At 34.9% G+C, this 24,792-nt stretch overlaps 3 protein-coding genes and 1 long non-coding RNA gene across 8 annotated transcripts in view; 3 read left to right on the top strand and 1 right to left on the bottom strand.

Moving 5' to 3' along the window:
* Positions 1 to 248: 248 nt before the first annotated feature.
* On the bottom strand, positions 249 to 12,635 carry LOC111449791 (putative amidohydrolase YtcJ). Of its 2 annotated transcripts, XM_023089836.1 has the most exons (15): positions 12,535 to 12,635; positions 8,668 to 8,869; positions 8,260 to 8,361; positions 8,050 to 8,122; positions 6,623 to 6,729; positions 6,419 to 6,542; positions 5,169 to 5,363; positions 4,853 to 4,938; positions 4,073 to 4,180; positions 3,724 to 3,819; positions 3,528 to 3,626; positions 3,371 to 3,445; positions 2,549 to 2,680; positions 2,290 to 2,405; positions 249 to 767 (listed from the first exon to the last, which is right to left on the bottom strand). In XM_023089836.1, the coding sequence occupies exons 1-15, from the start codon at positions 12,633 to 12,635 to the stop codon at positions 593 to 595; spliced, it is 1,791 nt and encodes a 596-aa protein (XP_022945604.1). In that variant the 3' UTR covers positions 249 to 592. The 2 variants fall into 2 exon arrangements, with proteins under 2 accessions (XP_022945604.1, XP_022945605.1); XM_023089837.1 differs by lacking the exon at positions 249 to 767 and having other exon boundaries at positions 2,549 to 2,676.
* A 946-nt stretch (positions 12,636 to 13,581) lies between these two features.
* On the top strand, positions 13,582 to 14,735 carry LOC111449799. Its single transcript, XR_002711726.1, has 2 exons — positions 13,582 to 13,799; positions 13,901 to 14,735. It is a non-coding gene; the product is annotated as an uncharacterized LOC111449799 (long non-coding RNA).
* Positions 14,736 to 15,265: 530 nt separating this feature from the next.
* On the top strand, positions 15,266 to 20,902 carry LOC111449790 (protein LNK2-like). Of its 3 annotated transcripts, XM_023089833.1 has the most exons (9): positions 15,271 to 15,942; positions 16,369 to 16,711; positions 16,831 to 16,960; positions 17,620 to 17,920; positions 18,018 to 18,107; positions 18,993 to 19,691; positions 19,775 to 19,932; positions 20,161 to 20,502; positions 20,613 to 20,902. In XM_023089833.1, exons 1-8 carry the CDS (start codon positions 15,919 to 15,921, stop codon positions 20,465 to 20,467), a joined length of 2,052 nt encoding a protein of 683 aa, XP_022945601.1. In that variant the 5' UTR covers positions 15,271 to 15,918; the 3' UTR covers positions 20,468 to 20,502; positions 20,613 to 20,902. The 3 variants fall into 3 exon arrangements, with proteins under 3 accessions (XP_022945602.1, XP_022945603.1, XP_022945601.1); XM_023089834.1 differs by lacking the exon at positions 20,613 to 20,902 and having other exon boundaries at positions 15,266 to 15,942; positions 19,775 to 20,051; positions 20,161 to 20,223; XM_023089835.1 differs by lacking the exons at positions 20,161 to 20,502; positions 20,613 to 20,902 and having other exon boundaries at positions 15,266 to 15,942; positions 19,759 to 19,901.
* Positions 20,903 to 21,548: 646 nt separating this feature from the next.
* Positions 21,549 to 24,792, top strand: part of LOC111449797 (F-box protein SKIP5-like) — a 3,862-nt gene continuing 618 nt past the window's right edge. Inside the window, exons 1-4 of one of the 2 annotated variants that reach the window (XM_023089843.1) lie at positions 21,549 to 21,810; positions 22,569 to 22,713; positions 22,811 to 22,889; positions 24,336 to 24,423. In XM_023089843.1, the coding sequence (XP_022945611.1) occupies positions 21,672 to 21,810; positions 22,569 to 22,713; positions 22,811 to 22,889; positions 24,336 to 24,423 (451 nt within the window). In that variant the 5' untranslated portion in view covers positions 21,549 to 21,671. The remainder of the gene's footprint in view (positions 21,811 to 22,568; positions 22,714 to 22,810; positions 22,890 to 24,335; positions 24,424 to 24,792) is intronic. The other variant, XM_023089845.1, reaches the window with a different exon arrangement.

Genomic DNA, 24,792 nt, shown 5'->3' on the forward strand with positions numbered 1-24,792 from the left:
CCATCGTTTTTTTACCACTAATTTGTTAATATAAATATAGCTCAACTAACATAAAACACATGCACCGTTAACTAACTAACTAAAGACGATGCATGTAAGCAAACGACAGGCAAATAATCTTATCTACTCCCTAAATCAGGAACCTAAACAATTATAGCAAAAGGTAATCCTCTATTGAAAAGAACAAAAGAACAGATCGATACTGTAGCCAAATAGAAACTATCAGACAAACAAATACAGAGGTCCTCAGACAAAATTTCTGATAATCATTAGTGTTGATTTATGAGCCAAAAATGTATGCTAAGCGGTAATTAAGCAATGAAAATGACATTGATTAAACGTCATCAAAGGCGTTATCTTAGCCAGAAAACATGAAAATATGACTGATTGTGAATGTCATAGCGTACACTGAACCTTGAACTATTATGTATGCAGACATATGCTTTCCATGTTAATATTCACATGTATTATTGACCAGCAAACAGTACAGATGGTGTAATGCATGCACGAATTTATCTTAGAGCTAAAGCAAATTTCGGATTCTAAGTGATGTCTAATAACTATGAATCCTTTAGAGAATAAGCACGCACCTTCAAGGGTAAGCCTGTTCACCACCAGTATATGTTGCCTCGATCGAAGCAGACCCTTCAGCTGCAAACTCGTCCCATGAATTTGTAGATAGGATAACAAAGTCTGCAAGCTTTCCAGGGGACAGAGATCCGAGATCTTTGTCGAGAAAGGAAGCATAAGCAGCGGATATTGTGTACCTGCAGGGTTGATGTGCAAATGTTATTGAATAGAAGTTTATTTCATCGAAGAGGGGGAAGAGATGATTACTTGAAACCATGAAAATTACCTACTAATGCAAGAGACTTTTCAAGTTAAAAAAAAAACAGATGAGAAGTATCCTGCATGACATTTCTGCTTTTGCAACTATATCAAGAGAAGCTATTGGTCTAAGCCTCCTTTGAAACATTAACTAATGGCAGCAACTCAAATCCATGTTGGGATTATAACAGAGAGGTTGGGATTTGGGGCCTTGACCATATAAATATTTTCAAGTTCTATCATCACCCCATGTTTTTGGAGAATCAGAACAGGTTTAAGATATCTCCCAACTGTGTTTTTTCAAGCGGAGAAAACTTCTCAAATCAATTTTCCATTTTTATTATTTTGTAAATAAAAGAATTAATTCGAAATTAAATATATGAAAATATATACTTGTAAGCCCGAAGGGAAGGAGAACGAAACATTCTTTATAAGGACGTGGAAACCTTGCCCTAGTAGACGCGTTTTGAAAAACCGTAAGGAGAAGCCCAAAAAGAACAATATTTGCTAGTGGTGGGCTTGGACTATTATAAATGATATTAGAGCTAGACACCAGATGATGGGCCTTGAAGGGAGGTGGATTGTGAGATCCTACTTCCATTGGAGAGAAGAACGAAACATTTTTTATAAGGGTGTGGAAACCTACCTCTAGCATACGCGTTTTAAAAACCTTGAGGGGAAGCCCGAAAAGGAAAGCCCAAAGATCTCATTGATTTTGAGGAACAAAGTTATATATAAAGTCTAGAACTCCTGGGTTTACAAAAGAAAACACAGAAAACCCAAAGCATTTATGAATCATCAAAGGATTTTAGCTTTCCCTTTAAACTTACGGCCATGTGTAATAATCTGAGTCTACCATTTTTAGCCAATGAAACCAACACCCGAGATAGGATGAAGTAATGAAATAGTATGTTCCACTCTTTCCTCTGTAAAAGCATTCGAAGAGGATATCCCTCGTTTTCTTCTGAATGTTTGCACAAAGAACGCCCATCAGATTATAGGCATGAGTTCAGACTCTTTTTTCTCAAAGTTCTTTAGCAAATATTCAGCCCCTTGTGGAGGAATACTTAACACTGTGACCAATATGTAAGTTTTAACACATAGGTAAGAACTTAACACTTCTATTTATAAATAAATTTTAAAATGAACAATTACAATCGAAAACACTTGGGTTGGGTCAGGTTTGGGGTGAGGAAATGAAATCCAATCACTGTCCATATCACCGAAATAAAATTTTATAAATTATCTTCTAATCCTGTCTCCAATTCAAACAAGGATTTTCCATTCCATTTATGGTAGGTTCCATATGTACTTTTTCATCTCAACGATAGGTCAGGCCCCATACTTGACAAGGGTAATATTTGAAAAAACTAAATTGCTTCTATAAATGCTGAACAGACCTTAGCATTAGAAACAAACAAAAGCGAACTAAACAGGTACATTTGAGAAAGTGTTACTTACGCCTTTATTGCTTCATCGAGTGTGAGGCACTCTGATGGAATCCAAGCGTGATCCCAGGTTGGAGGTATCCTTCTCAATGCAGTCTTGATACCACCCAATGGATTGATATTTGCAACCTACATACAAGAAGAAATATTAAATCAGCAACTTAATATATATATGAAATTTGTGTCATTTCCTAACTTGGAATTTTTAAGAACAGCAGTGTAAAGAATTAAGTCTGCGTATTATTTAAGTCATAAAAATGTCACGAGCTCACCGGGCAATCAGAACCAAATGCTAAGCATGCTTTGCAGGTTAACAGTGATCTAAACAAGAAAGACTCTTTCTGAGCCCTCTGTGCCCCAAGTTTGTTTGTTGCTGACTCTGCATCATCCAGAAGGTGCTCTGGCTGCCAAGAAATAGATTAGATGATCCATCAAAATAGATGAAACTGTTAAAGTAATGTCGAACTACCAACGTTCTAAATAGTAATGTTAAGATCAAAGTGTAAATCAGACTAAAAGGAACGCTTATTAAAATTTTTAATGTTTTGGACAACAACTAGATACTAACAGAAGAAGATGAACTTAAAGAAGAGAAAAATGCAAAACGGGTTTTGACAATGCAAATAAATTATTAAAGATAACATGGCGTAGATGATAATTTCCACAGATATAATCAATACATGGGAATGGCTCACAGTCTTAGAAAAGCATCAAAAAGAGAATTGATTACATCCATATTTTTTTATCCATTTAAATTTCTCCATACTATGTTCATAATATGAGAAAATTGATGTGAGGCGTAACTTTAATTTGATATGACAGTTTTGTTAAAAGAACATTTCACGAATAGGTCAAATTTATCAGGACCTAACATACAATCATGCAATATTGAAAAAGTAGGACTGTGGGAAGAGAGCATAATCACTGACATCCAAATTGAGAAAAACATAAGCTTTTCATGGTGGACAGTTTGACCTATTCTTTTTCGTGGATATTCTTCATGCCCCATGGCCCAAATATTAATCCTTAATCAGAGAATTCGAAAATGGAGACAAACAAGTCAAAAGAGTGTCCATATGAGAACAATACGAGACCTGGGCTGAAGCAATAATCCCAAGTTTACCAAATCGTTCAGGAGCTCCAGGTGCCAAATGTTGAGCATGCTCAACCTACTCATGAGAAACAAAAAATAGTGATGAGATATATTTATCAACAGATTGATCAGCTTCCCTGTTTCTTAGAACACATTACCCTAAATCTTCGATCCCTTGGTCCATTTGTGGAAATTACAGATTCATAGATATCAAGGATCATATCATTTGCTTTGTCGCCAATGGCATGAATAGCAACCTGAACCAAATTTAAGGTAAACCTATTGAATCATCATGTTGCAATCATGCTTGTTTAGATGAATCATAAACAATAACAGAGAAGGGGAAAAAATGACTTGAAGCTTAGATTTATCTGATTCCATGGTCATATTGAAAAGGTTCTCACGTTCTGTCATTTGCATGCCGCAGTTATCAGGCTCATCAACATAAGGCTGCATAGATGGTAACATAAATATTTACTGAACTACGAGCCACATAATATGGAAACAATGTATAAGAGGAGTTTTACTAGAAAGATGAACACGTTGAAGATACTTCTGTTCTAGAAAAGCTCAATATGACAATTATCATCAAAAAGCAGTAAGAACCAAATTAAAAGGTAGGCCCTAAAGGAGTAACCGCAAATGATCTCAACTTTAGGTACAGACTTCAAATGAATGTTTCAACTTTGAACATAGCGCTCACCTCATGAAACAGAGCAGTATGTGAACCTAAAGATCCATCAGCAAAACCCTTGACACCACCCAAGTAAACCCATGGGCTCACAACTTGTCCCATTTTGTGAATAAGATCCTGTGGGAGATAAAAGAAATGTTAGAATCAACAACAAACAAGGGAGATGCTAAAGCAATTAAAGTGATTGAAGGAGCCTGTATAGCTAAGGTTGTTGCACAGTAATTAGTAGCGCAGTCAATTGAAGCAAAGACCCTCAAAGGTGAACTTTAATCAACTACCCTAAATATTGATAATAATAAGAAGAAGAAAAAAGTACAAATTTTGGTTTTCTCTACTGAAAAATGAAAGGGTCAAATAAGCCTCCATATAAAGCTGAACTTTTAAATGATTAAACAAGCAACCAGCATACTACAATATGGTAACTTATTATTGATAAATGAGAACGGAGTTATTATAATTACCAGAAAGTTAACAAAAAATATATATTTACTTGGAAAGCATTTAGAAGCCACTTGTATATGGATACGGTGAAATCTATTCCTCTTAAATGATGAATTGTAATATATTACATTAAAAAAACACAAGTAATCAAATTAAATAGGAAAAGCCCATATCTATGTTAATTTGCATGTTAATTTTTCCTCCATGCTTCTTATTGTAAAATTAACCAGTTTACATCCTGAAAAAACTGAATATATACATTCCAGAGAAGATCCATTATTAGAGTTAGCATGCAAACTTGGAAATATGATGAACATTATTTAAATAACATTCTTTTGGGTGTCATACGTGTAGATATGACCATGTTTCCATTGGAAAAAACAAGCAAACCCTGATCATCATCTTCCCTGAAGAATCTGCCCACTGATACACATCTGCCCATTTAAAATTATTGACGTAAAAAAAATGGTTTACTACATGAAAATGGAAAGCAAGGAAAGAAAATCATATCTGACTATTGCGAGTTCTACAGCTGTATAAGTAGACATTTGAGGAGGCAAACTAAAGCAAGCCAAAATAAAAATGAGGCCTGAACTAGCAATTTTCTGACATAGAAAACACAGATTTAGCATGGCCATCCATAGAAGAACCATACAAAATTTACCTGAAAAATCTTCCCACGATAATTTCACTGATTCTCCTGGATAATATCTCCCAAAATCAACTATTGTTGTAACACCTCTAGCCAAAGCAAGTTTACTGACTCTTATCAATGCTTCTCTTCTTTCCTCCACTGTTACCTCGGGAATAAAAGGTAAGACCAATTTCCGTGCAGAATCAATCAACACTCCAGTAGGATCTACAGGGTGTAGAAAATGCTTTATAGATAATTTCATTTGGCCTCATTAAGATCAAATTCACCACAGAAATGTAGAAAAGGAAGCGAACAGAAAAAAGAGAAATGATGTGCATGTACAAGAACTTTTTAACAATTAATTTTTAATGCCGTTAAGACCAATGTTCCAAAGCACCACAAGTTTCATGAAAGTATACCAATGTGGATAAATGTGCCTATTTAAAGAATAAGTTTCTTTTCCAGAAATTGACTGGTTTTTCATCACATAAAAATGAAAAAGGAAAAATGCTATTTCTTAGTCAATGAGAGCCTGCTTTCTTTATGGGACCCTTATGAACAGAAGATGGCATAAGAAGAATGCTGCAAAATATTTTTGAAAAGGATTATTCCTGTTCCTTAAATGCCGAAGAGGAGGTTTAGTCTATTTAGCTTCATTGCTTTATCAATAAAAGTATAGAAGAATGCACCCAACCAGCTTCATATTGGAAAGCAGAGCGACCTTAATTATACTAAAACTTTTAGATTTTGAAGTTTGCATAACCTGACTCCTATCCAAGTAAGTTCATCTGACATTTTAAATCAAATAAGTTACAGCTTCGATAAAAACTCAGGCCCCACTGAAACAATAAACCACAAAAAATAGAAAATATGCCGAGCTAGATTCTTGACTCTTGACCATATATAATTTAAATAAGAAATCAAATTTTCATTGAGAAATATGAAAGAATATACAAAGGCATTTAAAAAAATCAGTCTGGACAAGAGGAGGCAACCCCACCTGAAGAGCCTCCAATTCGAAAAATAGCACCTATCTAATAATTACAAAAGGTCTTAATGATCACTGCCCATCATGCTCGACCACATTGAACTATCTCACTGTCATACTTGGCATCTTTTTTTCTTTCTTTCTTTTTTTTTTGGTGTTGAAGATGAAAAAGTATTTTTAAATTATCCTTGGAATATAAAAGATACTCCGTGCTCTAATTTCTCCAAAACTATTTTCATTGTTAACATATTTTTGTTTCCTACAATTTTTCAACCATATTGTAAAACAATACCTCCACCAATAGTTTTCACTACAGTCCCGCCTTCTGGATCTTCTGTTAAATTAGTGATTCCAGCCAATTTAAGTGTTACATTATTAGCCAAGCTCATATGACCATCAATCCTTGACACAAGAACCTGTAAACAAAATTTTGAATGTAAAATAAATGATATGTGATATGTTTCATAGAGTCACATTAAAGGAAGAGATGGCTTACAGGGTTAGATGGCGTAACATCATCAATCCAAGAAGCCATTGGCAATTCACCTCCCCAAAGATCATTGTTCCATCCACCACCCAATACCCAATTTCCTTTCTTAGCATCTGGATGTTTTTATAAAGCTCCAAAATTAGAAGGCTCTACATAATCATCACGTACAAGCCCATAATATTATAATAAATTATTTGGAAAAAACGCAGTATATATCTGTTTTATTTTGTAGCAGGGAAAAAAATCAAGAAGAAATATGAAGTACAAGGAGGCTACGACCATCTAGGCAACCAAAGAGAGGCCCGACAAAAAACAAGCATTAAGAAACAAAGAAACTAAGCAAAGCCGTAAACAATATGAACCTTAACTCTTCCATCCTGGTAGGAAGGAGGACTCAAACATTGTAAGAAGAAGGTTTTAGAAAAGAAAATAGAAGAACTTCCCATTATGAGGAAAGTCTTGTTTTCTCAGCATTCTATTTCTTTTAGAATGCCCAGTAGGAGTCTTTTATTGGTAAGAGTTTCCTAATACTTTTCGTTCATTACATTTGACCAACTGGGAGGCCTTTCCAATCTCACAGGTTCCTTGGATGAATGTCTTACCACCCCAAGGTACCCTTCTTATTCTCATTTTTTGTTTGTCATTCTTTTTCCTTGAATCAAAGGTTTGTTACTTACTATTTTTTTTAAAACAAGTACAAAATAGGATAAGGCACCGCTATTGCTTAAACCAGAACTAACCATAGGATAGCAGCACTTACAAGACTAACTTCAACTAGAGATTAGGTCCCATGAACTATTGCAGTTTTACCAAGAACTCTGAAGTTAACCGAAGGAATCACCAGTTTAAGCCAGAAGTGCGGAAGATATAATTCCAATGGCTTCCAGTGAAATCACATTTCAAACAAATGGGTTTGGGATATCTTCTATGATTTTTGCAAAGGCAGCATGCTTGAGGTTCTAGACTGCATGAGAGGTTATTTAGTTGGGATCTAGGAGTCCCAATAAAAAAATATCCCTCCAAGTCATTTATAATTGAAAAAATACGAACATATAAGCATTGAAGAAACAGAGACCAGAAAAAGCATGAATGTCTTCACCTCCACAAATCCCACTCAAATTAAGCCCTATCATAAACTTTCATTTTATTTTTTGTGTCTCTTTTGCGTCAAACAAATGGCTACCTTTCAGGTAAAAACATATAATCTATTAATTATCTGTGTAAAGCTACATAGAACCAACATGATAAATACAAATGGACTTTTAGGAAGATCATTTTGTCATAATGTAATCAAGAAGCAAGGACAAAATTATATGCGTACCAGGTTGTCAATATGAGGACACCATACATTTGAAATCAAAACCGAAAACATTTGATGAGTACGACAATATTTTTTGCTGGATTCATGAACTATGATAAAGAGAGGAAATTACTTTTAGCTGCTTCTGCAATCCTTCTCACAAACTCGCTTTTATGATTTACACCATGAAGGTTCACTTGCTTCATCTGATTCATATGTGAATAGCCTAAACTCAAACTTTTGAGACATCGACAAAGGGTATATGGAAATTCCGTTGGAAATAAAACTGAATTCAAGCTGTTAATAACGCAATTAGTTAAGACACATGAAGCTTCACTAAAACCTGTAGTCCTTGATAAATTAAGTGGCCATGTGAATCAATAAATCCAGGAACCACAATTTTCCCCCCGAGATTCAACTCTTTTGTCCCTTGTCCGACCAAGTCCTGTATTCACATAAACGATGAAATACTACATAAGAGAACGGAAAACACATTTCGATTGCTCAAAACTCAAGCTCATTCAAATGGAGAGTAAACTACTTTGAAGAAAAGAATAAACTCAATATAAGTTCAATATTAGCAATAACGACTCCAAAATTCTCCTCTATAAGTACAATCATTAAAAACTACAAAACTTCCGATACTGCCTTCTGTGAAACGGAGTTGAATCTAAACTCGCTCAAATCTCTAAATTCCAACTGCAGCACGCGCATTCAAATCTGAAAAAGCGAGGGAAGAGATTTGAATAACCTGGACAGCGGAGTAAGTGCCAACACGAAGAATCCTGCGGTTGCGTATGGCCATAGAATCGGCGAAAGGAAGAGAATCATCGCTGGTGAAAATGAGTGCGTTCTTCACCACCAAGTCCGCCACCGCACAGGAAGACGACGACATCGCCATGGGAGCTTGAATTTCAGCTCGAACGTGAAGATTAATGGAGGATACGGAAAGACTAAATTATAGAAAATGTAATATTTTATTTCAATAATACTTAATTTTTATATTATCATTAACTTTTAAAAAAAATATATATTTAAAAATATTTAAATATTAAATAGAAAACGTTAACATTTAGCTTTAATAATATATTGAATTTCAAAAATTAAAAACAATTCTTACTCAAAAATATTCTTTTTTCCTTTCTCTCACAGCTTTTTTTATTTATTTATAACAATTTAATCAAATTAGTACATATACAAATAATTTTACCGTAAACCTAGTCTAAGATCCAATCCAGCCACAAAATCGGCCGAAAAATATATATGGAGTTTGGTTTTCCCATTTCCATTTTCGATCGAGGCTTCTCGTGAGCTTGTCATGATAAAGACGCCACACAGTTAAAAAAATATGACCGTGATAACCTCACAGCCAAACAGTCATCATATAAACTGATTATTAATATCTAAGATATATTCCATAACTAATTATTATAATATTATATTTTAATACAAACTATAGTCTGCCAAACTATAGTCCAAATAAGTATTCGCGAACACACGTGGACGCCCTTTTATGGGAAGAACTTTGGTCATGTGAGTTTTAATATGGTAAGAAATCACTTGTCCTTCGTCGGCTTCCATTAAAAGTTCATCTGAACTCACAAACAACAATAGCTTCTCGACTCCAAAAAAAGGACCAATTGTCATTAGTTTTGACCATGAAAAGACATCTTTCTCCATCTCCCAAACTGAGAACGTTTTTTCATTCCCTGCGTTTGAGCCGTGAAATACAACAATTGATCCATTCAACATTCCCATACTTATATTAGGGTTTAACTTCACATCCTCCTCCACTAAATTGTTCGGTACTGGAATTTTGCCAAAAATTTCTTCGCTCATGTCAAACGTGCGTATAATATTTCCTTCTGTATTTCTTGACCACCAATAAGATTTTCCTTCATGATGCATCTCAGGAGCAAATGATATCGATACACACATACAAGTAGGGGATTCAATTTCCCTCCATCTTTCTTTCCTCAACTCGTAAATTTCCACTCCAAGTGGACGATAATAGTCTCCATCTTGGTCACGGAATTGTACAACCCTAACTATCCGAATCCAACACCGTTTGTGGATGAAGAATCCATGTCATAGGGATCTCCATAGTGAAGAATCGATGATGGAAGCTTACGAAACTTTTCGGTCGTTAGATTATATATGAAAATATCCCTAATGAAGGAAAGACAAACTAAGCCATGAGAACGGCCACAAATTTCAAAATGTGCAGTATCTTTGAATGGATTGTTGACATCGAGAATGGACATAGATCTACCGGGGGCATGAGAAAACTTGATGATGGAGGGTATATACGTATAGTATTGAGAATCGACCATTACTTGACGTTTGATAAAAATACATTTATCCTGTAAAGAAAAAATTGCAGGATCATTAATCAGAGCGTACCATAATTTGTAAACAGACTTAAATTGAAGTAGAGACTCTGCGGGAAGCCTTGATAGAATTTCGATCAACAATACTATGGCTTTTTTTTTTTTTTTTTTTTTTTTTTTTTTTGCAAACCAAATAACATACCAAAAATTAGATAATTTTTGTTTTTTTAATGCATCCTTAATGGTTGAGGAATAATTAAGAATTTTAATAATAAAATAGTAATAATGAACTTACTTTCAAACTTCATATATTATACTTAAACGTTCAAGAAACCATCACTCACTACACATAGGAATCTAACACATATTGCGACTGTAGAGGGTGACCCGACCCGTGACCCAATTTGCAGTCCAAGATCAGTGCCTTCCCAAACTGCAACTGCTTTCAATTGACCCGACCTAGTTCCTTCCTGTGCCAATGTTATTTTGCCAGTGTCATATAGAAAGTGCGAGTATTCCTTCCTCCGGCCGTCGCTGTTGAAAAAGATTTTTTGAATATCAGATCATTGTCGATATAAGATCATAAATATCATCTAATATAATCTTAGGCCAGATTCATTCTTTGTTTTTGGCATGATATTCTGCTTTAGGTTAGGATTTTATTTTTACTGTATATGGAATATATGTTAGATATTATATCTTAATTTTTTTTTTTCTTTATGATTTGATTTATAGTATATTTTATTTTATTATGAATATTTAATTAATTTATATTTTTCTTACGTGAAGGTACTGTTGGGGTCACTTGTTGACTATTTCTTGTTTCAGATTAAGGCAAGACATTCATGTACGGTTGACAACGACATCGCAACTCGAGACCATGGTACATGCATAGGGTAGTTACATTTATTTTCATTTTCTTAATCTTAGGTTAGAATAAGATGTTTTTTTTTAAAAAAAAAAAAATTTAAAAGTTTATTTATTTTGTTTAGTCTTTTGTTGTGTGATTCTAAAGGTGTTTTCAAAACGGGTAAGTCCATGGCTATGTTTTAAGGTAAAGGTAATGTTTTATGAAAGTTTAAACGAAGTATTTTCGCATTCATTTTTATGATATTTATATACAGTAACGACCTTAAATTAAGTAGAAAATTTCGGGTAGTTACATGTGTACATGTATCGTGTGGGGGCAAGATCCTAGTTGAATCATATCATATATATATACAAGGAGTGACCTTGCCGCTTTTAAGACACGACCCTATTGTAATTACTTATATGCTCGAGTCTTTACTTATATGCTCCTTCGCTACATCGTTTAGTACTGAACCAAACTATAGTCCAAATAAGTATCAACGAACACACATGGAAGCCCTTTTATTGGAAGAACTTTGGTCACGTGAGTTTTAATATTGTAAGAAATCACCCGTCCTTCGTTGGCTTCCATTAAAAGTTCATCTGAATTCACAAACAACAATGGTTTCTCGATTCCAAAAACAGGACCAATTGTCATTAGTTTTGACCATGAAACGACATCTTTCTCCATCTCCCAAACGTCGAACGTTTTTTCATGCCTTGTTTTTGAGTAGTGAAATATAACAATTGATTCATTCAACGTCCCCATACTTATATACTCCATACGCTCATTCACTACATCGTTCGGTACTGAAATTTCGCCAAAAACTTCTTCACTCATGTCGAACGTGTGTATAATATTAGTTCTTCCTTCTTTGTATGCCCACCAATAATATGTTCCTTTATGATGCATCTGGGGAGTAGGTGCCCTCGTTACACGCCCACAAACAGTGGATTCAATTTCCCTCCATTTTTCTTTCCTCAAATCGTAAATTTCGACTCTAGCCGGGAGATTAGTTTCTCCATATTGGCTCCCAAATTCTACAACCCTAACCACTTTGAAATCCCTAGATTTAGAATTGTATCCAAATCCAACTGCATTTGTGGACGAAAAATCAATGTCATAAATATCCCCAGGATAATGAAGAATCGATAACGGGAGCTTATGAAACTTTTCGGTCGTCATATTAAATAGGAAAATATCCCTATTGAAGGAAAGACAAACCAAGCCATGAGAATGGCCGCAAATAACGAAAAACGCAGTATAACTGAATGGATTGTTGACATCGAGAATGGACATAGATCGATCAGGGGCGAGGGAAAATTTGATGATGGAGGGTATATACGTAAAGTGTTGAAAATTGACCATCACTCGACGCTTGATAAAAATACATTTATCTTGAAAAGAAAAATTTATAGGATCGTTGATCAAAGCGTACCAAAATTTGCAAACCGACTTAAATCTGAGTAGAGACTCTGTCGGAAGCCTTGATAGAATTTCGATCAACAATACTTTAGGGAGATCTTTCAAAGTCGCCATTAGAAGGCTTTAAAAAATTTTCAATTCAGGCTTCGAGTTTTATTTGACGACCTCTTCATTGTTATATAAGGATGAGGTGAATCCAACAGAGAATGGGCTGTAAATTTTTTTTTTTGTTTTTACTGCAAACAAAATAACAATTAAATATAAAAAAAAAAAAAAACAAACTTACCTGATTTTGGTTTTTTTTTTCATCCTTATTTACCAAGGAAATTACCAAAATTCATTTTTTTTAAATTTCTTCTCATAATAAATAATAGAGTTAAATTTAGGATTTCATGTACACGACTGGATTCGAACCTGCGCGTGGGGTAACTTAAAAAAATTATCTTAATATTTGCATTAAAAAACGTAGATGTTGAAGATATTTAATTTTATTTTTTATTTTAAATATGCAATAAATTTATTTTATTGTTTATCAATGAATTAATTATTTAAAGTACTCATTTTTAATAAAATAAAAATAATTCATAATATATAAAATATGATGACTCACTTATAAATGTTTTTTTTTTATTGATAAAAGTATTTGTTTATTTTGGGATTTTAATTAATTAAAGCAATAAATTGAACCAATTTGTTTGATGATGTATATAAAAGGTAAGATGCTCACTACTTAAAATTCATATTATCATCTAATTATTGCATTTTTTTCAATTTAATTATAAAATTATTCATATTATTATCTAATTATTGCATTTTTTTTCAATTTAATTAAAAAATAATTAATTTAATTTGAAAGTGACCTTTACTTGAATTTTAATTTGAGGATGAAATTTGTTTTATTTTTCTAAAAATATAAATCTCAAATTCGCTCATTTTTTTAAAATTATTAATATTTTATTTATTTATTTATTTTTCCCATTTTTTTCGTGGGGAGTGAATTTCTTTCATTTTCCTATATATATATATATTGCCATTTTATCTTCTCAATCTCTATCTTCCATATACTCCTTTCTCATTCTTTCTCTCTTGTTTGAGTTCGTTTTCTCTGCTAAGTTTTAGTATTTTCAAATAGTTCAACAATGACTACCGACAATGTGCACCAATACTCTATGTTATAATTCACCTCCAAACGAGTTTGCCGTTCATGGTCCTTAGCCGAGCAACTACTCCAACGCCAAGCTTGTTTGCTGAGGAACAAAATTTTCTTCGAAGAATAAGGTACCATATTGTGTCATGTAGAAAATTGAGATTTTGTCTATCTATTTAAAAGTATATAACTCTCTCCATTTGTTGTCCATTTTGAACGTTGTCAACCTCAGCTCGACTGGTAGCACATCCCACCAATCTATGTCATCGAAGGTGATATTTAGGTCGCAATAGGAAAGAAGTCAGTCCTCCACTGCAGCATCAATCATATAACTAAAAACCATCGATGGTACAAAATTATATTGTGTTTTGATAAAAATGGAGTGACTCTTATTGACTGTCTGTTTGCTCGTAAGTGCCCAACTTAGTGTAGGTGGCTCTTACCTTAACAATTGTTTTTTTCCTGTCCCTTAAGATGTGCTTCTATGTTATGAAAAAAGTGATGAGGTAAGAGCCACTTAAACTGAGTTGGGCACTTTGCGGCCGAATGGACAATCAATGAGAGTCGCTCCATCTTTATCAAAGCATAATATGATTTCGTGCAAATGATTGTTTTTAGTTGTTTGATTGATGTTGCAGTGAAGCCCTGATTTCTTTCCTATTGCGGCTTAAATGACGTTGGAGTAGTTACTTGGCCATAGACCATGAATAGTGAACTTACTTGGAGGTGAATTAAGACAGTGGGTACAGGTGCATGTGGTCGGGTGGCCATTGTTGGACCATTTGAAAGTACTCAAATCGAGCATTTACAAACAAGATCAAAATCGAGAGGGGGAGCACAAAAAGATGAACATTAGCCAAGATCAAACTCAAGCAGATTAGAATTCTAAACCCTTTATCTCATTTTTCTCCCCGTTTCTTTTCTTTCTTTCCCTTTCTTGCATGGATGATAAAATGACCAATTTACCCTCTAAGTTGACTTTGACCAATTAATTCAGTCTCCAAGACCCTCGATAAAATTACAAAAGTTAACTAAAATATTTTGAATATTAAGGTGAATTTAGCTTACCTTCTCCTTCATTTATTTAATTGCTTATTGTTCTTACATTAAATGAAAATTAATATAAAATAATTTTATAATTGATTATTTTATGAATAATATATTTAAATTATTTCCTTTAAAAGTAATTCACATGTTTATAGTGACTTATATGAAACCATTGACTAACATAAATATATTTTTATACTCTAATTAGTAATATAAAATAATTATATTAAAATTTGAAAATACAAAGATAATTTAATTATTGTAATAGTTATTTAGAATTAGAAGTATAATTTTATTAAATTCAAATTACAATCTTAAAATTTAAGACATATTATTCTTAATTAATTACTAATATATTTTTTAATTAATGAAAATTAAATTAAATTAAATTTATAATTATTAACACTACATTAAAATTAATAATATAATAATGCAAATATACTAAATTATTTTATTATTATAAATAAATATAATTATATTTGCTTAATTCATTTTTATGGTAACATATATTAACATAAAAAATTATTAAAATTAAATTAATATTTGTTTTTAAAAGATTAATTTCCCAAAATTGCAAAATCAAATGTTAAGTCTTGACCACAAATTAAGGAAGGAGTTAGGTTGAAGTCCACGTTGGCAGAGTAAAAGCGACAGCTCAGCAAACCTCCACCACAAATTAAGTCTTACACCGGGCCCACTCCTCTTCCCCAAATGCGAAATGAAACCCAAATGAAATTCAAATTCACCTCCGTCCAATCAAACTCCAGTATTTGATCAGTCTTCCCAGCCACAACCAACTTCAGATACGTTTCACACGTGTCGTCTCGCTCGCTCCCCTCCACTCCACTTCACAGAACCCACGTGACGTCACGTGCTCACCTTCCCTCCCAGTTTCAACCAAACCAAACCCATTTCTGGTCTTCAATCCCAAATCTTTCTAAACCTCTGTTCATTTGGTTTTTTTTTTTTGGTGAATTTTTCGCTTCTGATTCTGTGTCTTTTCTTGTTCGTCTTGTTTTTGTTGGACGTTTCCCAGCTTTAGATCGGCGTTCTGTTTCCGGAGTTTGATGCTTTCTGTTGCAGATTTCGAGATTTTCTTTCCTTAACTTTCTTTTCCGCTAAATTCGGCGATGTGCGGATCAATCTTCGATCAGTTGTTGGATTTGAATTCTGGATTAGAGATTCTGTCAAGGTTTTTCAGCTATGTTTGATTGGAACGACGAAGAGGTAACTCCTCCTCCTTCCGTTTTACTTCTTTAATGTGATTTTTTGTGAGTGGACAGTGTTTCTAGGTATTGATTAGCTTGTTTGGTTTTTAGTACTACCATGGAATACTTTAATTTTATTGCAAGGTTGAGAAATGAATCTGATATTTAGGGATGCCAATTAGTAACTCGTGGACTGGGGAAAGCATTTTGGGAGGATCTAAATGAAGCATTTTAGGATTGGTAGCAGAATAAAGTTCATTGTATTATATCTAACTGGTTATGTGGTTGAACATTTAAGTGATTCTATGATGTATTGCATCGTTTTCTTTCCTTGTTTTTGATTAGAAGTGCTGCTAAAATCATTGTTGATTACAATTGATAATTAGGGAACTACTAAAATTTTCCTCTCCTAAATTATGATCTTAAATTTCTGTGGAAATTTCAGCTTGCGAACATAATATGGGATGAGACTGCTGATAGTGATGATCATATTGTGCCTTATCCGGAGGCTAGTGAGAATTATTATGACAAGAAAGAATGGAATCAAGACACAGCATACACGAAGCTTGTGGAGCACAAGTCACCTGGGACTAATGCTGATGATGCCCATGGAAGAAAGCTGGAAAGCCTTCCTGTCAACGAAGAAGGAACCTCTGCCTCAAACCTCAGCAATGATCCATTGGTTGACTTATCCTTGTCCAAAACTTGTCAAATTGACCAAGACGCCAATGGTACTGAAGAATCTCGTGAATTAACTGAAATTAGCAAATATAATTCATCAAGACATGGTAAAATTATGTTTTTGATTTTCAGTAAATTCTAGATGATTATGTGCTGTTACATTGACGAGCAACAGTATAAAGGGTCGACTGTGTACTAATTCTTTTAATGGCTTGTATGTTGATAGCTGTAACAACCAAAGGTGCACAAATTTTTCAAAGTACTGAAGAAGGTGAAGAAGGTAAAGAACAGGGTGATTTTGTTGACTATGGATGGGCTAATATTGGAAGTTTTGATGATCTAGATAGAATTTTCAGGTACACATGTAATTATTCTCTAAACTCCTTGATTGAAGATTATTAAATTTAAAAAAAGAACAACAACAACAACAATCAGAAACTCTTCTCTTGACTGAAGTCAAATGATAAGCATGATGAAGAGGAAAGCATGTTGTGACCGGACATTGTTTTATATCCTTTTGGAAGAGACCGTTGTTGTCATGTTTTCTAGATGAAGCGAAACAGATTCTCATAGATCTCCTCCCTTGTGTTGTTTAAACGTATTCTTCATGTCCAATTGATTGATTCACTCCCTCAGAGAAACAATAATCATTTTAGTGTAGTTTTTTTCCACTTATATACACACGTACATATTATTACTAAAGTGCAATGTAACTGAAGTTTTGGGATTGTAGTATGCCTTAATCTTGTTCGTATTCTCTTGCCCTTATCTTTTAGTCTGCAAAAATCCAATAATGATTTATATTATCTTATAACCGAAGTACGGGGTACCAGTGCATGTGTACGAGTTAATAACTAGTTCCTTTCTTTTTTCTTTTTTCATTTTTTTTTCTTGGTCCTGTAAAAAGGCTATTTTATTCTTTGAAATGTTTTTTCTTTTACCTATTTTAGTTCTTTTTTTCTCTAACCAATGATATCCATTGCACTGCATATCCTCACAAGTGGCAATTTTGTAGCAACGATGACTCAATATTTGGCCAAGTAAGTCTCAGTGATCCTGATGAGCTATGGTCTTCTTCTTTGAAAGATGTGTCCAACAGCACAACAAAACTATTCCCAACCAAGGAGTCACGGAATTTGGAGTCAGGAGTGGACTCTGGTAAAGGCAAGAATCCAGAGTATTCGAGACTAAATGAGCAATTATCTATTCTTGGCAATGAGCAAAACTTTGATGCTAGATTGCTTGGGTTGCAGACTAGAAGTGCAATCTTAACTAATGTGGAAGAAGATGCCACTGGAGCAATCGCAAATGATGGGGTATGATGCATGTTGAAGTAGTGATTAATAGAGTGCATCTTCTGTTTCTATTTTTTGAGCAAACTGAAAATTCTATGTAATTTTTTGGCTTATTCAGACAGATTTGGAGAATGTGGAAAAGCCAGCTGCAGCCACCCTTCATCAAAGAGCTGGCAATATCTTGACTGCCAATGAGTTTTCAAATAAGGTTCTTTTCACATTTGTTTATTGAAGTAACTAGTTAATTAGCGTAGCCTTTATTTTGTTGTCTATATTTAAGCTTTTTTTACCTGCTGATGAAAATCACATTTATCAAGAAGTGATTATGTTTTAAATACTTCAATGGTAATTTATCTAGCATAATGCTCATCATTTGCAGAAAGCATGCTTTCCATTTTCAAGTAGTTTAATTTTCATAGGATAACCTGGTTGTAAAAAGTCACTTCTTGAATGTATCTTTGTTGATATTTGAGTTATCAGTCACTGGGTTGCCAGTTCCGATGTATCAATGCATTTGAATGTACTTCCACTGGTTAAGGATGTTTTTCTTGAACTGTTCTGGAAGGTGGTACCTCATGATCCCACTCTCACGTTCAATTTTTCTGCAACTCTTTCCCATATCGATTGGAGAAGGGAACGAGTGCCAGTGAAGACGCTGGGCTTCAAATGGGGTAGATTGTGAGATCCCACATCGGTTGGGAAGGAGAACGAAACATTCTTTATAAGGGTGTGGAAACCTCTCCCTAGCAGACGTGTTTTAAAAACTTTAAGGAGAACCCCGAAAGGGAAAGTCCAAAGAGGACAATATCTGCTAGCGGTGGGCTTGGGCGGTTACAAACTACCTTTGACAGGAAGGTTACTGTAACTACAAGTATTAGAGGATTAATTTCTGATTTATTCGACAATACTAACATTGTAGCAATGGCCATTAGTTAGAACTGACAGGTGAGGTTAGCCTGGATACTAGTAAATTTGAAAGGAGCAACAGACACTTATTTCTTGTTGTCTGTATATTATGTGTCTTCGTCTTCCTTTTTCTATTTACCAACCTTTATGTCCGTTCTCTAATATTTATTACTTTTCCATGCTTCAGATTGGTGGTATGCAGAAAAGACTGTTGAAATCTCGTAAAAGAACTGAAGGGAAAAGTGAGGAGAAGATGTTTCAAGATATTCGTGGTAATAACTGGCCTTCATCAACGAGCCTAGCAAGTCACTTTGATAACAATTTAGCTCTACAACTGGGAACACCTTCACCTTCAGTTATCACTAAACATACTCAGCTTCAAGGACTTGAACCATTGCAATACCAGCAAGCTTCAAATCCCTTGGTGCACCAACCATTTTACGCAATTGCTGCAAATGCGTATCCCGGCATGCCTTTGCTGTCCCAAATGCGTATCAGTCATGGTATTTCCCCAGGTGGTGTGAGTCGTGTAGACAAACCAGCTGACAGCTTTGTGAAGTCTCTTACCATGACCCCTCAAGAAAAAATCGAAAAACTGAGGAGAAGGCAGCAAATGCAGGCAATGCTTGCCATTAAAAAACAACAGCAACAGTTCAAGAATCAAGCCTCTATTGCTAGTCAATCCATTTCTCCAAACAGTCCCCAAGAAATTCAGTCTCAGCACATTGAAAAGACTGATCTCGATTCCGAAGAAATATACACTCTTCCTGCACTAGATCCAAAGTCGCCTTTAGAGCAGGACAATTCCTATACAATCTCCTCTGCAGTTGATCGTTGTTCTATGGAAGAAACAATTCTTTGTAGGCTTCAAGAGATTATTTCAAAGGTACACCTGACTTGTTTGTGGATTACTTTCCTTCTATTGTAACCTGACTTTTGTTACAATCCTCTAGAAATGTTTTACTACAGCTGGATTTCAAAATCAGACTTCGTATCCGGGACAGCTTGTTTCGATTGGCTCAAAGTGCAATGCAAAGACATTATGCTAATGATACAAGCAGCTCCAACAAATGTACCAGAGATGAGCATGCCATCAGTGCAAAAGGAGAAATCGATAGTCATTGTGGGTTAGTCAACACACTTAAGTTCTCATTCTCTCGCGTAAGGTTGTTCAAAGATTCTCCCCTTTTCTTTTGCTGGGTGGCATGAGTTGAGTAACCAAGTCCATTCTTAGGATGCAACCACGGTGACAACAAAATAATTTTAGATTTCTTAGAAGTAGTTGATTTTCAGTGAGTTCCCTCTTAAGTTCTGTGATGTCCTTTTCATTATCTTTTTCTTTTATCATTTTCTAGAATGTCTGGGGTGCGGGACGCTGAAACAGAGACGAACCCCGTTGATAGAACTGTGGCTCATCTGCTGTTTCATAGACAATTTGAGTTGTTGCAAAACTATCCTGATGCACCCGAATCTCCTATTTCCACCAAGCTTTCTTATGAGCAGCAGAAGGCAGGTTTGAAGAGCATGCCAATGGAATTCATACCTGACAGCGTGTCGGGCAAGCGTCATATTTCTCTGGATGGGTCTAAAAGTTATTCGGATAACACGTCGAATACTGGACTGGTAGATGATGCTGTTTTGGAGTATGTAGCCTCCCACTGAGGAGATGTGCATGTTGTTATGAAAATATCATACGGGTAATTTACTTCATTCCTTTCTTTTCCATGCTCAGTTGCTAGCTTCTCATGGATGACTATATGGACTATTGCAAGTGTCTTCATTTCCTTCACCTGCCTACTACATACAGGGGCTTCAAAACATCAACCAACTCGTGGATCTTGAAGTATTGAAATCTCGAAACGTACATAATGAAGTCGGAACAATGATTTGGAGTCCAACTTGTTTGTATCTTAACATGCACCAGCAGTAACTGAGTTGTGATAGCACATGTGATGCTGTCTGTAGTGTTATAAGCATTTGAATGCCTTATTTTAGTCGGTCTTGGATGATTGAAACATAACATTAGATCCTGTTATTCATCACTCCATATCATTGGAGTTTCCCCAACTAAAGTAAAATTTTGATATGCCTCAAAAAGTAGAAAATTCTATATAATTCTATTATATATAGAACAGACACTTGATACAATTCTATTATATACATAGAAAAGACACTCGAGGCGAAGATGAAGTGATTTTCTCTCGTTTCTTATCTGTTTAGTTAACGAAAAAAAATTCTACCCACCTTCAACTCAAGAACGTTTAAGATTATGCTCCACCCTAGTATTTGGATATACCAAGAAAGATGTACGGCCTAAAGATTTTCTCTTGTTTCTTATCTATTGACTTTCTCTTGTTTCTTATCTATTGACTTTTTGGTTCATCACGAGGAGAGATCGAGCTTCGAAAAATAGTAAATGGTCTTCTCAACAAACAAATAAATGTACTACCATTAACTTTTTACACAACTTTCTTTCTTTTAGGTATTTTTACTTGTATGAAATTCCCATATCTGGAAATAGATCCAGCCATGGGCCACAATTTTGGGCCTTCACAAACTCCAGAGATGGGTTAGCCATTTAGAAATTGAAAGCCCAGAAGAAAGCTAAGTCACATATCTGGAAATGGATCAATCCATGGGCCGAAACTTGGGCCTTCACGAACTCCTGAGATGGGCTTGCCATTTATAAATTGAAGGCCCAGAAGAAAGCTACTACCGAAATGCCGAAGCAAATGACAGAAGGTAAGCTTTGATGTCGTCATTTGTTGAGCGAGTCCCGAGCTTTGTGTGGGCTATGGCAGTCAAAACTCGAAGGCCTATATGAGCTAAGTGGTAAAGAAGAGCCAAGCTGAAGGCCGTGATTTCGATGGCTGAGACTCCGACGATGGAAGATAACAAGCAGAGGAAGTGGAAAAGAAAAGGCACTTCATCCTCGTCGGCTCGAATCAATAATTTGGACGATGGCTGTTTGATGCATATTTTCAGCTTCCTTTCCCCCATACCAGGTACCTTTTGTCTCTCTCTCTCTCTGTTGGCTGCCTGCCGCACTGTGTTTCAATTTGTTATCCAATGTTTTTTCGTAAAATTTGTTTGATCTATTTGAGGATTTCTTTTTGTTTCCTCTTAAAATTGCTTCGTTTGGATGAAATTGAAGGATTCTTCTGGTGTGCCACAAATTAAGAGGGTTTTTGGGAGGAAGAGAGTGAAAATTTGCAATTTAGGTATTTCTGGAAATGGATTGGGAGAAGAAATATAATTCTGATTTCGAATTTGACTTAAGTTGGAATTTGTTATTTCATTGCATATCTAAATCCAAAAAACTCGTTTGAAGAGATGGAATGCAAATCTTTTTTATGTTGAGTCTATCGGAGTTTTTGATTGAGACTTGTCAATATTCATTACGTGTGGTTCAAGTGAACTTCCTGAGCCTTAACAGTTCTCGATATGTGAGGTTTAAAAGAATTTCTTGTAAAGTTAGAAGTTCTTTCCTGGACTTTGGGTATGAATTGGTTGGGCTAACTAGTTGGAAAGAGATAAGAAAAATTCTGGAGGCAATAGTGAAGATCTTGATGACGTTTAACTCAATATGGTACTAATTTTGCTCTAAGAACGCCAGTTCTTTGTACTTTGTGCATTTCTTTTGCTTCTATTCCAGTGGCAAATTTTTATCATTAGCCTTGTGAAATTGTTAGTTAGTGGATGCCGCCTGCATATTTCCATGGAGTTTCTGCTTTTTTTGTCACTTTTGCCATTGAGTTTGCAGATCGGTATAACACCGCCCTCGTTTGCCACAGATGGCGTTACTTGGCATGTCATCCGAGGCTGTGGCTGCGAGTAGAACGATCTATTAAAGATTTGTCCGAGTCTGGAGTTTTCCCAACCGTTGAGGCAGCTGTTGCTGCTGCTAGGTAAGTTGTTGCATGTTCATGTTTCTTTTTTATTTTTTTATGAGGAAATAATAAGAGTTACTTGTTAATAGAGCTTGAATGATTTTGTTCTTCATAGGCCTGGGGACACCATACTAATTGCAACAGGTGGAGTTCATTCTGCCTCTAACATTCAAATTACAAAGCCACTTTGCCTGGTATGCTCTTTTTCCCCGCTTTCTTTTGGCAGCTTGGGAGTTAAAATGTATTCTTCGTATAGGATTTAAATACCATCCAATTGCGAGGAATCTCTTCTGATATCATGTGTGGTTGTGTGAATAGTTTGGGTACCCTTTAAGACAAAAAAAAGTGCCTTCTTATGTTTTATGTGCGAATAATTGTTAATAACTAAACATTTTGATCAGTGTCTTTAATAAAATTGCTATATAAAGCTAGAACTTGGGTTCTGTTATTCTGCCTTTAAAAAATGTTTGCAGACTTTCTTTCTTCTCTTTGTAGAGAAGCTAAGAAATTATAAGAATGAACAACCTCAACCCTATCATCGAAATACCAGAGTCTGATAATAATATATTGCCCTATCAAAAGGAAACTACAACGTACGTAAATGCTATTAGTACTCTCACAAAGTCTTAAAAGAAGGTTACTATGGAGAATCTAGTTACCTATTTGGGTTCTGTTCTGCATTATTAAAGTAAACCTTTGTAGGTTTTGGCCCAGCAATTGAAATTCAGATTAAGTACTTGTTTTGAGAAGCAGTTAAATATTGGTGAAACGTAAAACGGTGGCTTCCTCATCCAGTTGTGCTCAAGTTTTGGACTATAGAGCTTTTAACTTACTTTAGCACATTTTGTACTATGAAAGTGCCAATATGAGTCATGTAGGAAATATTAGTAGAGTAGTAGTGAGGCCACCGAGTCGAACTACTAGATGGTGCATAACCAAACCAACCTAAACCGATTAGTCAACAGTTTAGTTGGTTCATTCTGGTGCGACGTGGCTTTGTAATGTTTAAGCCTTAAAATTTTGGCATTTCAAAGGCTCAGACAACTCTCGCTCTTGGGAAGACTAGTAGCATCGAGCCTAATTGTCCTCTTCTGCTATTTGTTGAAGTTTCAATTTTTAGTTTATGTATACATTATCAGTTGGCTTGGGTATGAATGATCTGGTCATGCCAAACCTGAAGCTGACTGAATATTACCAATCTTTTATACATGAGAAGTTGAACTATTGAACCGAGCTGGTCTGAACCGAAACCAGCGGCAGTTTTTGGTTGGTTTAATCGGTTTTTTTGGGGGGTTTTTCGGTTTTTCCTTGCATCCCTAATAGAGGGGGTTAGTGTTCTTAGGAGGGAGAGATCATTTTCGGATTGTCCATTGTGGGGCTTGGGAGAGAGATTGCCCTCTCGAAAGGCTATTGTTATATTGTAGTTTCTTTTTCATATTGCTATATATTAGTATTTTGTATTTTTTGTGTTGGGTACATAACATATACGTCAATCTATTCCATACTTTTTTCTGGCTTAATTTACGATTGGCAGTGTACGTGTACGAACGTTCTCTTTCTCACAAATGTGAAACTCATTTCATAAATAACTTTTAAGTTTCACCATTTTCCATCATTTATCTTATCTTAATATTGTTCAGATTGGTGGAGGTGAACTTCCTGAGGAGACAACACTTTTCTGTAGTCGTGGTTCGGAAAGCTACGTGGCATATAATGTAATTTGCAATGGTTAATCCTATACATTTTCTCTCTCTTAACCTTTTGAAAAAATGAACTTGAAAGGTCAAGGACCGAAATGCAGATTTTAGAGATCTTAAAAGTGTAGGANTCTCGAAAGGCTATTGTTATATTGTAGTTTCTTTTTCATATTGCTATATATTAGTATTTTGTATTTTTTGTGTTGGGTACATAACATATACGTCAATCTATTCCATACTTTTTTCTGGCTTAATTTACGATTGGCAGTGTACGTGTACGAACGTTCTCTTTCTCACAAATGTGAAACTCATTTCATAAATAACTTTTAAGTTTCACCATTTTCCATCATTTATCTTATCTTAATATTGTTCAGATTGGTGGAGGTGAACTTCCTGAGGA

This window comes from Cucurbita moschata, unplaced genomic scaffold (assembly GCF_002738365.1).
Source record: "Cucurbita moschata cultivar Rifu unplaced genomic scaffold, Cmos_1.0 Cmo_Scf00011, whole genome shotgun sequence".
NCBI classification, from domain to species: Eukaryota; Viridiplantae; Streptophyta; class Magnoliopsida; order Cucurbitales; family Cucurbitaceae; genus Cucurbita; species Cucurbita moschata.